The sequence below is a fragment of the Maylandia zebra genome, linkage group LG18 (genome assembly GCF_041146795.1).
Source record: "Maylandia zebra isolate NMK-2024a linkage group LG18, Mzebra_GT3a, whole genome shotgun sequence".
Lineage (NCBI taxonomy): Eukaryota > Metazoa > Chordata > Actinopteri > Cichliformes > Cichlidae > Maylandia > Maylandia zebra.
The window spans coordinates 7,026,871-7,043,094 of NC_135184.1; the positions used below are offsets into that span (position 1 = coordinate 7,026,871).

The following is a 16,224-nucleotide window of genomic DNA, read 5'->3' on the forward strand; positions in this document are numbered from 1 at the left end:
TGCACACGACAGACCACAGGGCATCAGAGGAAACTTTTTCATCACGCTGTCGGGAGCATAGTGTCCTCTTTGAAATAAAGATATTTACGATTATCCTTCCTTGGAAAAAGCAAAGCGTGACTGGTTTTTGATTTCATTCTGCGCCTGTCTTCTTCTTCTTCTTCTTCTTCTGTAGCTCATTACCAGAAAACACGCACTCATGCCTTCGATCTTTTCTACATTTTATCCAGCACGTCCGCAGCTCTTACACCCGCACTCCCTTCTCAACAAGACTTGTTCTTGCACCACATAAAAATTACATTAGGGCTCTCATCTTTAAATGGCCTATGACATTTATAGATGGGTTGAAGTGTGCATTCTCTGTGCCGTTTCGGCCCGGGGTCTATTAAAGCAATTGAATCGTCTTTTCATCTCGTCTTTGAAGTGTTGGGAGAATAACTGTGCTGTCCAAGTTCTGGTTAATCATTAGTGATAGCAAAGCGCTCCATGTGAAAAGCACTGCTTTTATAGCAGCAGCAAGCACAGCATGGGGGTGTCTGTTAGGCCCTCGTAGATAATGTAATCTCTAGTCTGGTAAGGGGAAAAGGAGAAATGGGGAGAGATTTTGATGCAGCAGGGAAACTGTTTTTATGTGTGCTCTCTTTATGCCTGTGGGGTGTCAAACAGAGCTTTGGTTATGAGAATCCTTTATTTGTGTGATGATGTAGCCATTAGGGCCCTGTGTCGTGCCTCTCCGTCTCATAATGTTGCTCTGGATGTGAACTTCTACAAAGGGTTTCGGCCTGTATTCATTTTCTGATGGTTAGATACGACGCCCGCCTGCAGGCTTCTTGTCTCATGTGATGCGCAGCTACGAAGCAAAACAGCAGAGAAGCAGAGCTCTGTCCTCGGCTGGGAGTCACCTGCCATGTGAACTGCTGGATTGTTGTGTTTAGCCTCAGGAGACATGAAAACTTATGCTTTGACTGCCTGACCTGAACATTTGAAAAGTGGGAATTGTACAGGCTTGGTTTTCATTCAACCAACACATCATTTTTTATCAAAAACTATATCAGGACTGGACAAGATGAGATGGTCTTTGGCGATTCCGTGTGCCGTCGGGATGCTGCGTGTGCTGAAAGATTTCAAATGCATTTTTCATATAGTTTGCAGATGAATTATCGAAATCTGCACCACATAAGTGGATATTTTCACTACTCGTAATAAATCCAAAATAAATCTCTCGTTCTGTTACAACGTTAGACCATAATAGGCAATCTTACAGACGAGCAGAGCTTATTAAGAGTGTTTTTCCTTCATCTGATGAAGTATGATGATTTATGGTTTTTTAAACTTGATACCGTTTCTTAGCCAAAAGCAGACATTGATAATAATAGAGACTGTTTTCACTAAGAGAGTTTAATGTTTTGCACCTGGCTTTCATCATACACGAGTTGCATGTGTGCTGCTTGGAAAGATAAACGTGAGCTCACTGATGATGAGTGACTTTGCACCTTGCGAGACCCTCGGAAACGTGCGATGCATTAAGATAGTGTCTCAACAAAAGCAGACAGACACACTGATCTCATCTGTGTGTTGATAAACTGCTGTGTATGCAATTTTCAGAAAATATACTATTTACTCACAAAGAGTTCTGGGGAGCCCAGTTGCTTATCCACTGTTTCATTCACATATGACCTGATGCCAGGCTGTTGTTGATCATCATCCTCCTGTCTGTCTTCTCTTTGCTCTTCTCTAAGAAGTGCAGTACAAGTGTTTTACCCATGACATTATGGCGATATAAAGGCTGTCCATCTGAGTCATTTCAGTCTCCGATTCGCTGCAGCTCTATGGGTGCATAAGTAAATGTCAATCTAGATGTGTGCGGTTGGGTATGAGTGTGTAATTTCAGGAAATGGACATCAGGCCTCCCTGGCTTGTCTTCAGCTCAGCGTGCTGCCCACAATGCTGAGGCCTCAGGTTTCCCACACGGAGGGCAGAAAATAGAGGGCGTTCCTCCAAAGCTGTCGGCAGAGCTCAACCAGCAGGAGCTGCAGCCTGCATCACAACGACTGTTTTTTATTTAGAGGAGGAAGGCAGGGATACTGAGAGGGAGTGGGAAAGGAAAGGAGATGATGAGGTCTGGGGTGGTCAAGAGAGGACTGGAGGAAAACCCAGAGAGGAGGGAGAGTGGAAAATAGTTTGGTACTTTTTCTGTTATGTAGGGGAAAAGAACAGAACATCCAAATTAGGAAAAACTATCCACAGTATTAGTATTTAGTTTGATCTAAATTCCAGCAATTTGCAGTCAAAAGAATGACAGAAATATCTTATTTAAACGAGGATGCTTTGGTTTCAAGAAGAAAAACAGAGCAGTTGACATGACCAACTATAAAGTACAAATAATCATCGTTACAACGCAGGACAAAATGCGGTTTGGGCATCCGCAGCTTTGTTTCTGTTGTTTTTTTGTAAGTCGCCCATTTCAACTATATTTAGCCCTAAAGTTGTGTTTGGTTCCTTTTGGAGCATATTGTGTGTGACACCCAGTCTACAGACCTGCCTAGCAACAACTTTCTATGGTTACATGTATAAAAAAAAAACCCAAGAAATTAAATATGATCACTTGTGACTCCAAAGCTAAGATGGTGACGGCCATTATGACTTCATTTTAGAAGTCTAGTATCAAGTTAAGCCAAACAATCAATCACCTGACATTTGACTGCTGTTTATTCAGGTTACTGTGGTGCAGTTCATTAAAAATAAATAAATATAAAAATAGATATCTGAGTATTTAGTGCATTTTCATGGACTGTCTTAGCCCAACACAAATAGACATTTATTCAAATTCATAAGATTGTTGGGAGAATACAATGTTGCCAATAAAATAAATCTTCTTTTCGAATTGCATCGGGCTGCTGTTGTTTGCAGCCCCCTCTCTCCTCTCTGCTTTAATAAGTGTAACTGCATTTGGGATTAAGAGACCCCCTGTTTCAGCGACTTCAATGTAATTATCTTTGGCCCCTTTCCACGCACACAATCACACACACACAACTATAGGGCTTTTTTGTTTATTTAATTAGATGCAATGATTTTATGGTGGTGGGAAAAAGAGGAAAAGTCATTAGACTAATTACCAAAGTCTCAGTAGCAAAGTGTGTATCTGCACTTTGTCATCGGGATAAAAGATTCAATGTGTCGTCCTTTTATGACACCAGAGAAATGACTCGAGACTGCTGCGAATGATTTGCCAAACAAAACCCTTCCTTTATGCTTCCGTGTTTTTGCAAATCTCCAATAAACTTGGCTTCTCTGCTAAGACACCAGGCACGTGGAAAGTCACCGAGTTCACTTTCCATGTATGTTGCTTATTTTCTTACGATCTACATGGTTGGGTGAGGATGTTGATTTGGGTCAAGAAGAATTTAATATGTTTTGGTGTTGGCTCTAAAAATAGGGGTTGTGTTTGGTCAGCTTTGAGTCCGCGGTAGAATTAGTTGTTAAAAAATGTATTAAATGCCCTTTTTATTTAATGTCTGTAAGTAACCATATTCTCATATAATTCCACTTGAATTCATTTGGATGTTCACTTTGGGATCTGTATGACTTCTGTTCAGTATGACAGTGAAAGTGATCCAGTGCTGTTTTTAGTCACCAGTAGTGCTAGAAAGCAGTTAACACCATGTGGGTATCTTACCTAGCATGGACGCCTCGATAGCTGGTTAGCTCAGACATTTGCTGACGTGGGAGTAAACTTTGTTCTCAGTTTGCTTTGTTCTTCTTCTTTGGACTGAACACTGACCAGCTAATGGCAAGTTTCCATAACATCTGCTAGTCGTGCAGAAGTGTCTGTATGCAACTCTCGAAACTGTGGCTCGGCAAAGCAAAAAGAAAATACAACTACTAAAGATGTAATGTAGCCAAACTGAGTTGCAAATTAATTATTTACTGATGTTCTGAGAAAAGCCACTCGAAGCAAACTCAAAGAAGATAAATCACAGGAAAAATGTCCGTCCCCACTATTGTGTACTTGGATTAAAACCACATTAACTTTATTTAAAAATCTGTGGTGAAATAAGTGAAACTGTACCGCCCGTGATTGAAACCATGTTTTTAGTTTCACCACACCGCCCTACTGTGATGGCAGTCAGATGGTCTGTTTTCACATGATAGATGGGCTGAAGAGGAGCCTCACTGCCATAAGACACGTTCGTGTGTTTAACATTTGAACAGATGACCAGATTGATAGAAAGATCCTTTTGATTCCTCATTCATTTGTCTTTGTCCTCACACAAGCAAGACTCGAGTTAAATTATTGTCCTTGTTAATGTGTAATGACTACGTGATGACAGGGGAGGCTCATGCCAAGACGCCTCTTCTTTGATTGGTAATTGGGTTCTCAAATCACCTTAAATCACACACAAAGGGGAAACATTCTAGATTAAAGGGATCTCAATTACTCCTCATTTACCTGATATTTTCAAGACGTCAGGCCACAACCTCCCCTCTTTCTTCACATATCCTATTCCATGTACTGTCCACTTAAGGGCTACTGACAAGAAGCAGACATCTGCAAGCAGTGGCCCTTTGCCCCGACAGACCGCCGGTTCCAAAACTACTCGCCTTTAGTTCTCGTGGGTTAAAGAGGGAGAATGTGAGGATAAGAAATTGAGCAGTGCTTTTTAAAAAAGAAAAAAAAAGTCCCAGAGGCCTCCAGAAACATTAAGAAAGGAAGGGAGAGATAGTTTAGTGGAAGAGAAGGAGGAATCTATGAAGTGTTGACAGCTTTGTTGCTTGGCGGTGAAGAAGGGAAACTTCTTTTCCAGTCTCCCCTGATGAGCCATGTCAGTATTTCTTAATATATTTCTCTATTAGTTGTGAGTCTTTTATAAAATAAAAGGATTTTCCACATTTCCAGTAAGTTTTTTTTAATTCAGTTTTAAAAGATTCATAAAGTTGGAAAGCAAAGAAACATTTCTACTGCTTTTTCTTGTAAAATACAGACGAGTGGTCCCTCTCGAGGCCCTTAAGATTAGCCAAATAAAGAATAATTGGGGACGGAAATCTTAGCGATTACGGCTCATAGCTTCGTTCTAAGGGGTCATAAGCCAGCAGCCTAGGACCATTACTCTACTAGTCATACTACTGTAAGTGATTTTTTTCCCCCCTTGTTGTGTCTTAGTGGAACTTAAAAGAGGAAGAGCGTAGTCGCAGCCAGACCCGTGCGAGGCCTATTGATCCCTGCCAGCGTCTTTCTCTCCCCCCTTTAGATAATGGATTGCCAGCACATCCACTCCTACCCCCATCTCCCCTCCCCTCAGGCCCGTTAGTACAAATAATGTCTAATCAATATGCGCCGCAGTCCCCGCGAATATCCTTTTAACACTAGATTTATGTCACAGCAGCGCACACTCTCTCTTACTCATTTCACTTACCAGCCAATCAATTTAACCAATCACAGCGAAGACCCGTTTCTCTTCATCGTATGCAGTTAAATACATTTTTATTTTAGTTTAGTTCTAATTAAATGCCCTATATCAGCATGTCCTCAGCGGCGTGCCTTGATTGGGTTAGATTGTGCAGTAGCGGGGCAGTTTGGTCACACATCTGAGGCTTTATTGACTATTTGGAATCTATTATGTAGATTTGCATTGATTGGAGATTTCAGTTCATCACTCACTGTCTGCGTGCAGTTGTCGGTGAACAAGTTGTAATGGCAGATCGCTGCATCAAGAAGGGATTTTTCTCTGCTTTGTCACATCTGTCACTTTGGCGGGTTTGACACGTTGTGTATATGTCGGTGCGCGTGTTACATTTTAATGAGCAGGAGGTCTGGTGTCTTATTTAAGGAATATATCAGCAGGACACAGGAGAGCGCTTCTCATAATTATTCAGTTTAGAAAATCTCAAACTGGTAAAAGGCCAGTATTGTTTCTTTGTTTTCACTCGTAAAGAAAAGCGTGGAAGAGGCTATGTGCTGCTCCATGCCTTTCTCTGCATCGGTATAGATATACATATTCATGAGTGGGTGAGGAAGAATGTGGGGTAAACGATCTGTCTCATGAGGGGTGCTCCTGTGGCAGCAAAGCCAGCACTTAGTGCACTGAGGCTCGGGCTGCCCTGAGCTTCCCCTCTCAGTGGATCTGATTTCCGTGGCTGTACGTCGGAAGCAGTGATGACAACCACATGGGCAGAAGCTGTCTCTCTCCCTCGCTTGCCTGTTTCAACGGCATTTGACTCAACAGTTGTGCCTTTTGAGGAAATCAAACGTTTCCAGGGTTATGTGCCCCCTTTAATCAGGCTAATACAGTAGTTTGGTCTTGCAAGGGAAGCCTAAGTATGATTTGCTCTTCGAATTATCAAAATCATTTTGTTGTATGCTGCTGTTCTGCTTCTATCTTGCAGGATGTGACCTCAAAGTCGCTGTGTTATTGTGTTTTTTGAGGTGGCACCAATTTGTTAAATAGATCAAATATACACTTTCCAATTACAGCAGAAACACTCAAAACTTGGTTTTGAAACTGTAAAAAAAAATTAGCTTCTGCGATTTCCATAATCTGAACCTGAATGTGCTGTTTTTCTGTCTTGCTCATTCCCTTGTTCCTTTATACATAGGTCTCTTACTTAAGGCCTACACTGTGTCATTAATTGACAAGTAATCCTCGACAAAAGGAAGCTTATGCATTTTTATCAGGTATTTCCGTATATTAACATTTAATGCCATACGAATTACGTCCAGATTTCGTGTGCTAATCCCCTTCCAAAATAGTAGATTTGGCTGTAAATGTTCCATCACTAACACTAATCCAGAGTGTATCCCTATCATGTTCCCCGAGCTATTTTAAGAGGGCACGTCTGTCATTTTACTGTATTTAAAAAAAAAAAAAACAGATGTTGGAATTAACTAACCCTTGTATCCTGTCAAATTTTGTGGATTTTTCACGCTTCGTGGACCTTGACAACCCAGTGACCGCACACTGACGGAGGAAGGTAATGGCAAGTGGTATTTATATGTTAATAGCTAGCTTATTCCTTAGTGTAGTACAAACCAGTTTCTTGCCAGAAACCAGAACTGGATCATGCAGTATATTTGCCATTTGCAGGTGGTTAATCATGGTTAATCACAGCAAATGGTAATAAACTGACTTGTATATTCAGTGCTTTTCAGTAATTGTCCCGTCGTTTGTGGCAAATTCTAAACATCTGATCCTGAAAGGGTAATACAAGTTTGTCTGTGCAGTTACTTTGATCCAGTGTCTGGTGAGCAGCTACACTTCATGGAAATGACAAATACAGACAGTATTTGACTGGCGTTTCCTATGAAAGTAAAAATGAAAATATGCTGTCTAAAAGTACATCCTGTTAAGTAGTGAATAGTAGTGAAAAAAAACTGTTACAAATACTGCAAAAGCTTTTTGTTACAGTTTCCTTTTTCATGTTCTTTATCAGATAAGCATTAGATGCCCAAGTCTTCCAGTGCAGCTAATGACCCTCAAGCTTAGAACGAAAGCTTATATGCAGCTGTGAGTGTGGCAGGTGTGGTTAATGTAATTAACTATATTGATGTTTAAAGGAGGTGGTCAAACCCAGGAATACATTACAAGAAAAATAGGAATATTCTCAGAAGTGTTGATAATATTTCTTAGTTTCCATATAATCGTCCATCTAGTACAGCGGTTCCCAACCCCCGGTCCACGGACCGGTCCATGAGTCGTTTGGTACCGGACCGCAAGACTTCGACGCTCGGGTGTGAAATTTATGGTTTTCAGAGTTTTTAGTGTTAACTCAGTTTCCCTGGGTCTTTTCCAGTGTTGTAGCTGTGTGTCTTATTTTAAAAGAAATATTCACACGTTACCATAGCAACCAGAGAGCATTAAGGCCCAGGGAGGAGGATGTTACTTTCATTGTTGTTGGTGCATTTCAGGAGGACGCTGCTAATAAAGTTACACAATTACACAGTGAATTCACGTTTATTATTATATTTACAAAATACCACAGTTTTTGTCTTGGTCGTATCATTTTATTTTGTTGTATTTATCCACGACACCTTAAAGTCTGTGAAAATATTGTCTGACATTAAACCGGTTCGTAGCACAAAAAAGGTTGGGGACCGCTGATCTAGTACATAGAAGTGCAATGTAAATATGTGAAACTAAGTAGTAAAGGCCAGCAACTACAGTAAAAATACTCATTATGCACAAATCTATAAGTCAATTACTAGAACAAATTTCCCTGTGAATTTACAGTAAACTACTGTGTACTACATATGCCAGTATAGTACTGCTAATTGTGTGGTTACTATTGCAGTGTTGCCTTTATGTTTCTACTCATAATATATTATTGCATTCAGTATTTTCTATAAAATCCTGCTTTATTTAACATAAAAAATCCACATTGGGGAAAAAAAAAAAGCTGGGCAGATACGATTAATCGCTGTAGTCATGGTTACCCATTGTTAGGTAAACCTTAATACGAGAAACCATAGCATACATACATGCAAATGGAAACACTGTATCAGTACAGCACTTGAGGATAAAGTATTTAAATTTAACTTTTAGATTACAGTATTTATTTCAGCAAAAGTCCAATTTAACTGACAAAGAAAAAAATGCTGTATTAGTGTAAAATTTCACAGTAGTTTGTTGTTAATACATCAGTAGTATCTGTATATAGTACAATATAAGAATAAAACAGTGTAATCGTCCTGTTTTACTTCATACAAATACCAAAAAAGGAGGAAATACAACCCTGATAATACGTTCAAAAGTCGTTTATGTTTAAGCTGTGACCTAGGATATACTACATGTACAATATAAATATACATGTAAAGGGCACGCTCCCATGTTATGGATTTCTAAGTGTGTTTATTTGGTGGCGGTTGCACCTGTTTGGTCCTGTTAAGGCTGCTCTGAGGCGATACTATGGTTGTGAGTTTGCGCCGTATAAATAAAACTGCAGTGAATCACAATAGGCATAGTTCCAGTACAGTCACTACAGCAGTACAACTATTCCTGATACACCGAGGGAGGGAGGCAGCTTAACAAATAAGAGCTGATGGGAAAGATGAAGAATAGGGGGAGTGAAATGGAGAATACATTACATTTCAAATCTCATTTGTGGAACTCCGGCAGATATGAAAATGCAGGAGATTAATAAATGAAGGAGAAAGTGTTCTAATATGCACAATCAATTCAACATCTCTTGCCTCCACAATACAATGTAAAATATATTACAAGTGATTGAAGAGCTTTGTTCCATGATGAGATGGCCACCATTATGCACCATTATACTCCAGCTCTTACAATATGATTAACAGCACAACAGGCAAGGAAGAGGGGAATCATCATCTAGAGACAGGCGGATCCCTCGAGGCCTCCTGAGTTGTCTTGTCTGGCCGTCTAAAATACGGTGCTGCCATAGTGAGGTCACTCCAAGTGCGTGCACGCGTAGACCTATCACGCCAACCAGCTTCGACACTCAACTAATGGCAAAAAGGCCTTTTAAAGTGGCACACTAAAACCCAGCACACACCCACGAAGCCTTAATGTCTTATTTATGGCCCCCTGGTTTGCTATAAAACCAGCCTGTGTCAGCAGCTAGTTGCAGGATCTCCAGGGATTCATTCACTTCATGCCAGTACGTAGACTGCACCCTCGCCTGTGTTCTTCCTTATTCAATTCTTCAACCGTCAGGGGCTCGGTCTTCTTCAGCACTGCGACACAAACTATGTCTGCAATTTGGCCGGCTAAAAAATGCTTTTAGTGATAAGAAAAAGTTGTTTTTTTATTTAGCTAGCTTGTTGTGGATATGGCCACAGCACTTTATCTCTGCTTCCCACTTTCCCATGTATCATCTCCTCTTCTCCCCCCTGATCTCTTTGAAGTCTTTACAGAAGGCTCTCACCGGACTCTGCCTTTTGTGCTGTCATTCAGTCTTATCTCTGCTCCCCTTCTTACTGTCTGCCCTTATCTATAAATATTTCTTTCCCTTCGGCCATCCTTTTAGCATCCCTTGACTTGTCGCTATCTCCCGTAACCTTGTGAGCTCAGCATCTCTTCTGACTTAAATGAAAAACTATCCAAATTTTACTTTCAGAAACCCAAACCCTACGTTTAAATTTAAGGCTAAATTTAAGACAGACTTGTTTGCTAATGTAAAAAAGATGCATTTGAATTCCTGGTTTCAGTCTGCCACACCTTTTTTTTTTTTTTTTTTTTTTTTTTTGTTGCCTGCCTTTGTCTCCCACCACCATCTTGCCTCCTTTGTCATCTCCCTCACTCATCCTTCCTTCACACTTGGCCTGCTTTATCCCCTCATCCTCCCTTCCATTACTGTCTTCCCTCTTTGCTCCTTCATCCTCCACCCTCAGCCTCCCTTATCTTTCTCATCACAGCTTTCAGAAAGAGTTCCCATCTTGAGGTCTTGACAGCATTCTCTAGACAGAAACCAGCCTCCCTGAGGGATCTGAACCGTGGAGAGATGTGTGACGGGTACCTGCCAGAAACTCTGTGACTCCCTTTGAGTTTTCCATAGGGGCTCTTTGATGGGCTGCACTTGTATGTGTTTCGTGTGGGTGCATGTGTGTCGTTTTGTTGCATCAGGCAGAGCAGAGGATCTGTGCCGGCCTCGAAAAACAGATTTTTTTTCTTTCTTTTTTCTATTCAAACAAATGCGTAAAAATAAAACGTCCTAATTAATTAGAGCCTTTATGCGTCTCCATTTACAATATTAGGTTGGCGCCATTTACGACTAGAATTTGTTTTAATGTTGCAAGTGTTATTCTTCTGCCCACTGAAGTTTAGTTTGCCTCCCCATTTTGGATATTGGTCTTAAATCATAAAGTAACATTGAAATACAAGGACAATAAAACAAGCAACAAGTGTAGCTCAAAATTAGTATGACTGCATTACATCCACAACACAAACATCGAAAAATGTTTTAGATTTTTGCTTCATAAATTAGTCTAAATTCTAATTTTTTCTTTCTTTTCTCATTTTAGAATCACTGTTTAGATGCAGTGACAATTCCATGCACAAAGATGCGCTAGAAACATTAAATAAAGCAGACATGTTGCACCTATGTGTAGGGATGGGTACCGGTATCCGGTGCCATGATGGCACCGGTTCTGACATAAACGGTAGTAACCAGACCGAAAAGCAGCGCACATTTTGGTGCTTTTTTTTTCCTGAGATGTCATACACTTTGGATTCTAGCCAATCATTTTACGTTTCCGAGGGTAGTAGGCAGGCCCAGGTACGTACGTTCTTTTAGAGCAGAGCTACAGATTTAAAATGCCCAAGGCGAAGCGGTCAAAAGTCTGGCTGTACTTCACAGCAAAAGATGCAAACTCAGCAGCCTGCAACAAGTGCTTTAAGCTGATACTGTGATACTGTCAAAGGAGGTAACTCCTCAAATCCGATGAAACACCTGGCGACGCATAGCGTTTTTTTAAAAGCCGAGAAATGACCTGTATGTGATAGATTGCTGCGAGACCTCACACCGGGCACATCTACTGCGGGTGTGGTGCCTGTTATCGGACGCGGAGCTAGCAACATCCCCCCAAAACCCGAAGAGGAGAGTCCTGGCCCCTAGCCCTGCCAGTGTAGCAGAAATGATGATGATGGCAGCAGCAGCCGTTCTTCTCTGCGTGAGGAGCTTAATGTTGTTCGTGTGTAATTTACGTTGAGTAGGCTAACCACGTTATTACATTAATGCATGTAAGGTGAACTAGCAAACACCGTCATAGCTACATGCGGCCTTCTTCTTGTTTGATGGCAGATACTCCCTTCACCCTGGCCAAAAACGCTAAAATTACCAAAGAAAAAGTGGGAAACAGTTAAACATGAGAGGTTTTTGGACAAAGTTTGTGTTTTTTCCATTGTTTAAGCACTGCTTCCAGCCAAGAGTGATGCCATATATGCCCTATAGCTGCAGAAAACATTATCTTTTTACAAAAAAACATGAGAGGTTTTTGGACAAATTTTGTGTTGTCTATTCTTTAAGCACCGGTTTGAGCACCGTTTAAGCACCGGCACCGTTTCAAAAGTACTGGTTTGGTACTGGTATCGGATAAAACCTAAACAATACCCATCCCTACCTATGTGCAGAAGCATTTTATGTAAACACCCTTACCAGTCACACAGACCTGATGTAGTCACCCTGTCAACTCCTCTGCTGCTAGGCGTCTAACTAAGCAACGACTGAGCCTAGGAGGATGTTTTGACAGGGGTTGTGAAGCAGGGTAGCCTGAATAGAGACCAGACAGCTTGTTTGTTTGTTTGCTTTCCCCTGTGCTCTCTTACCCTTAGGCAATGAGTATGACCAAATCTAATTCTGAATGCAACATATGATATTCCAGCTTAGTGGAAATTTTTGCATCCGGCAGCTACAAATTAATTTTCATATCGATAATTCTGCAGCTTGGAAATGTGTTTGTGAATTTTGTGATCTATAGCACAGATTTTTTTAAAGCATTTTTTCTGGTTCTGCAGTGAAGACTGAAACAATTTTTTTCCTATATTTGTTTTCAAATCTATCGTTTAATTGAAAAACATAACGCCTGCAGCGGGAAAACTATTGCTGGGATTTGTCAAAATGTGGGTCATTACTACACAGCTCCCCACAATCCAACACAGCCCAGACATACGCAGACGCATCCAGGAGAAAATAGTGAAAAAATTGTAAACTAGTCTAAAATAGCGCCTGAATTTTACTTCTAGTACAAATTTGCATGCGACTCAACAAAAGCCAGAGAATTTCCACCTGTTTGGGGAGTTCATGCTGCTTAGATTTGAATGGCAGGAAAAAGTGGAAGAGGGATTGACACAAGGCAGGGGAGAGCACGAAAGGGGAAGCGTCTGTACCCTGCTGATGCTATGGGTATTTTTCACGGTGGCCCTGCTTTGAAACATTTGTCCTGAAGAGAGGCAGGAAAGTCTTTATGCGCCTGTAGAGCCTCTCGGTGTTCATGGCTGCAGCTGGTTGTGTGGGAGCATTCGGCAGAGGGCTGGGAGGAGGTTACCCAGGATTTCCTGTTAAACAACTTCAGCTTCTGTTTTGCTGGGAGAGATGAATGGTTTTAAAAAACATTACTCTGTGCTGCTAAAGGGCATTAATATCTGGTGTTGATCTGAGACTTAACACTTTTCAAGTAAAGATATAAAGCCATAAGAAGGGACAGTTCCCAAGGAATTACATTGGAGATTATTGCAAATTTTTATTATTGTCACAATGTAGCCTTCTACGTTCACTTTTCTGTTGCCATATTATAAATGATTATTCAGTCTTTTGGCTTTTAAACTCATAATTGTCGTACTCAAACTGGACCTCAAGGATCATATTTCAAGGCTCATCACTATCTGAAGTAATAAGCCCCGACTCGTTGAGTATCTGACTCTTTATTGCAGTGTTATTGAAATCTTAAGCTTGCAAATATCAAGGAGACGACTCTAACCTTTAAATTTGTCTAGGAAAAAATAAATCCAAGATATTTCTGTGTGCCGTCTGTGCTTAAAATAAAACAGACACAGGATTTCGTGTTTCTTTTGCTCAGAATGTTTTGGGGGGTTTTGGTGGTGGTCTGGAAATCATGTCCTCCAAAAGCTCCTATATATACTGAATATTTCATGAGGCTGTTGTGTAGAGTCCCAGTTTTTAATGAATGCTTCCTGAACCACTGCTGCACTTTAGCTTCATTCCCAAGAGTGATTTGGAAAAACAAATGTCCTTTTTTTTTTTCAGCTCATGTGAGATACATGCGTTGATTTAGTAACAAAAATACTCATTTGATACATTTTTTTAAGTCTTTCACAGAACAAGCAACTAAGTAACAGATCAGTAACAACATAGATCATATTCTGACCATATTCTGAACATTTAATACCAAGTGGCAAGACGTAATGTTTCCCATCAGAACATTGTAATTAGCTGATCAGTTTCAGTCAACAATGGTAGAAAAAGAAAGAAAGCAAACAAGTCCGGCCTTTGAAATGTAATATTGCAAATATAGATGGTTCGATTTAACACAGAAGCACTGGCTGTTTTCTTTTCGATAAATATGTTTTACAGGAATCGCTGTCAGAGACTTGCGTTTGTAGAAAGATGTTATCTGGGTGGTTTAAGGGCATACGAGACTGAGGATGGGTTCATGTTTGGAACATGGTTTTGTCAAAATGCAGCCTGAGAGTGAGCATTTTCCCTGGCATCCAGGACACGTATTACCATGGCAATTATACATCAAATACTCAATCTTTCTCTCTCAAAATTGCCTGCTGTCACAAGATGCCTCCAGTCTCATTTTCTTCCAATGCTGCCCCGAAACGGGGAAAAAGGCCCCCTGCCTCCTGATGATAATGGATCCTAATTTGACTTAGATTATGATTTATCAGATGCTGCTCATGCTTCAGTCGGAAGTATTATGCAGCTCTCTGAGAATGGGAACCATTACAAGTGAGACATCCATCCGTCACCCACCGGTCGCCATAACGGAGAGAACAAGAGGGCCATATGAGCTGGACCGTGATGCCTGCCCCAGAAATTAGACTGCTCCAATTTGATTTCTTTTCTCTCTCTGTGGTGTTCTGCCTCTCCTCCCCCTTCATTTATGACTGCTCCCCTTTCTCCCAGTCCAGGTCAGGCCAAAATTGTCAGCCGGCATTGGACACGAGCATCAGTCAAACCCTAACACTTGCTAATAAAAGGAGCATTGGAATTGTAATGTATGCCTGCTCGACTTACTTTAAGTTAAAATTGTCTCTACTCTGCTCCCATAGATGGGATGGATCCTTTTGTAGTTGCCGTGAATAATCTCCCACTCAGAGTGTCCACTTCCTAATGTACAGATCATTGTGACCACTAGCAAATTTACTGCACTGAGTAACTCTGTCTTTGATACATGCATAGATAAATCATTTTTTGAGACCTTAGGATATTTTGCCTCTCATGCATATAATAGGTTCAAAGTCATTACTATCCATTATTGAAGTTTTATGTGTTCTCCCATTTTACTAGTCTATTTTCCTGGGGTTTCTATTAGCTCCTTTTTTTTGCCAGTTTTGAGGTTTGTCCACAGCAGGTGATGCCCTCTGATGGACGGTAGAGTGAGATTTACCTTTACCTGCAGTGCTCCCATCGAAGACTTTTATTGTAAGCCCAGGTTTTTGTTTGTTTATTTTGGGGGTTTTTGTTGTTAATCCTGATCTTGATACAGAGTTTAAGAAAAGGTACTAAGATGGGGCATCTTATCTTACTACTACTACTACTGAAGCTAATAAATATTACCAAATAAATGCCAAGTACCGTATTTTTCGGACTGTAAGGCGTATTAAGCGAAACAAAACAGTCAGATAAGTCAAACTTTACTCAATTCATTCTTCTTGCTTCCTCCACTTCCGTACCATTGATTTATAAATGTTGAATTCTCTCACAGCTGCTCTATTCCCATGTTGTTGCAGTATATTAATGACTAACCTCATATTGTGGATGGATTATCTCAGTTGTTTGGTCCGTTTACAGCCTAACCCTACGCGATTGCATTTGTTCCTAACCATTGGGAACCCTCACGTTGACTTTTATTGAGTGGAAAAAGGTTATCGTTCATCCTCCAGCTTCACTGTATTTATGTTATGCTAACATAGCTGTGTCGCTAGCGATCACGTAGCACATCATTATATACTAGCTTGTCCAACTTCAATAACTCTACAAATGTCACTGCTGTTTAGTTTTCTGTCTTCATTTATGTTGGAAGTGATAGCAGAGCTGTACGTTTTCATTTTTTCAGAAATCTCTCAGAACTTGTTTAGATGGAAGCTAGCGAGCTAACTTAAACTTAATTGTTACACCTGGTAAAGCAGCAACACTGATCATTTTATTAAAGAGTTTAGACAGTTTTTAACTTTCAGTGATGCCGTTGTGTTTTGGACCTGAAGAGGACGGAGTTTTGGACCCGGATTACTCCGCGAGGCTCCTGACTACAGCAGCCGTAATGCTCCGACAATCCATCAGGCGGTGCGGCTTCGTAGCTTACCGGAGTCGTACTAAAACATTTTTTGACAGATTTTTGAGCGCCGTGTACCACATAAAATCTGTTCAAGGTCAGTAAGCACAACCAGAATTCATACATAAGGCACACTGTCGATTTTTTGAGAAAATTAAAGGATTTTAAGTGCACCTTATAGTGCAGAAAATACGGTAATAGAAAAGAAAGTGTGGGTCACAGCTCTCCTTTCCAGTAGCGCTCTAGACTTT

At 40.6% G+C, this 16,224-nt stretch overlaps 1 protein-coding gene across 11 annotated transcripts in view; it reads left to right on the plus strand.

Annotated features, from left to right (window-relative positions):
- The window catches only part of pard3ab (par-3 family cell polarity regulator alpha, b), a 248,872-nt gene that overhangs the window by 202,772 nt on the left and 29,876 nt on the right, over positions 1 to 16,224 (plus strand). Inside the window, exon 24 of one of the 11 annotated variants that reach the window (XM_076876533.1) lies at positions 6,947 to 6,969. The exons of the other annotated variants lie outside the window; for them this stretch is intronic. Coding sequence (XP_076732648.1) covers positions 6,947 to 6,969 — 23 coding nt within the window. The remainder of the gene's footprint in view (positions 1 to 6,946; positions 6,970 to 16,224) is intronic. 11 annotated transcript variants of the gene reach the window in all.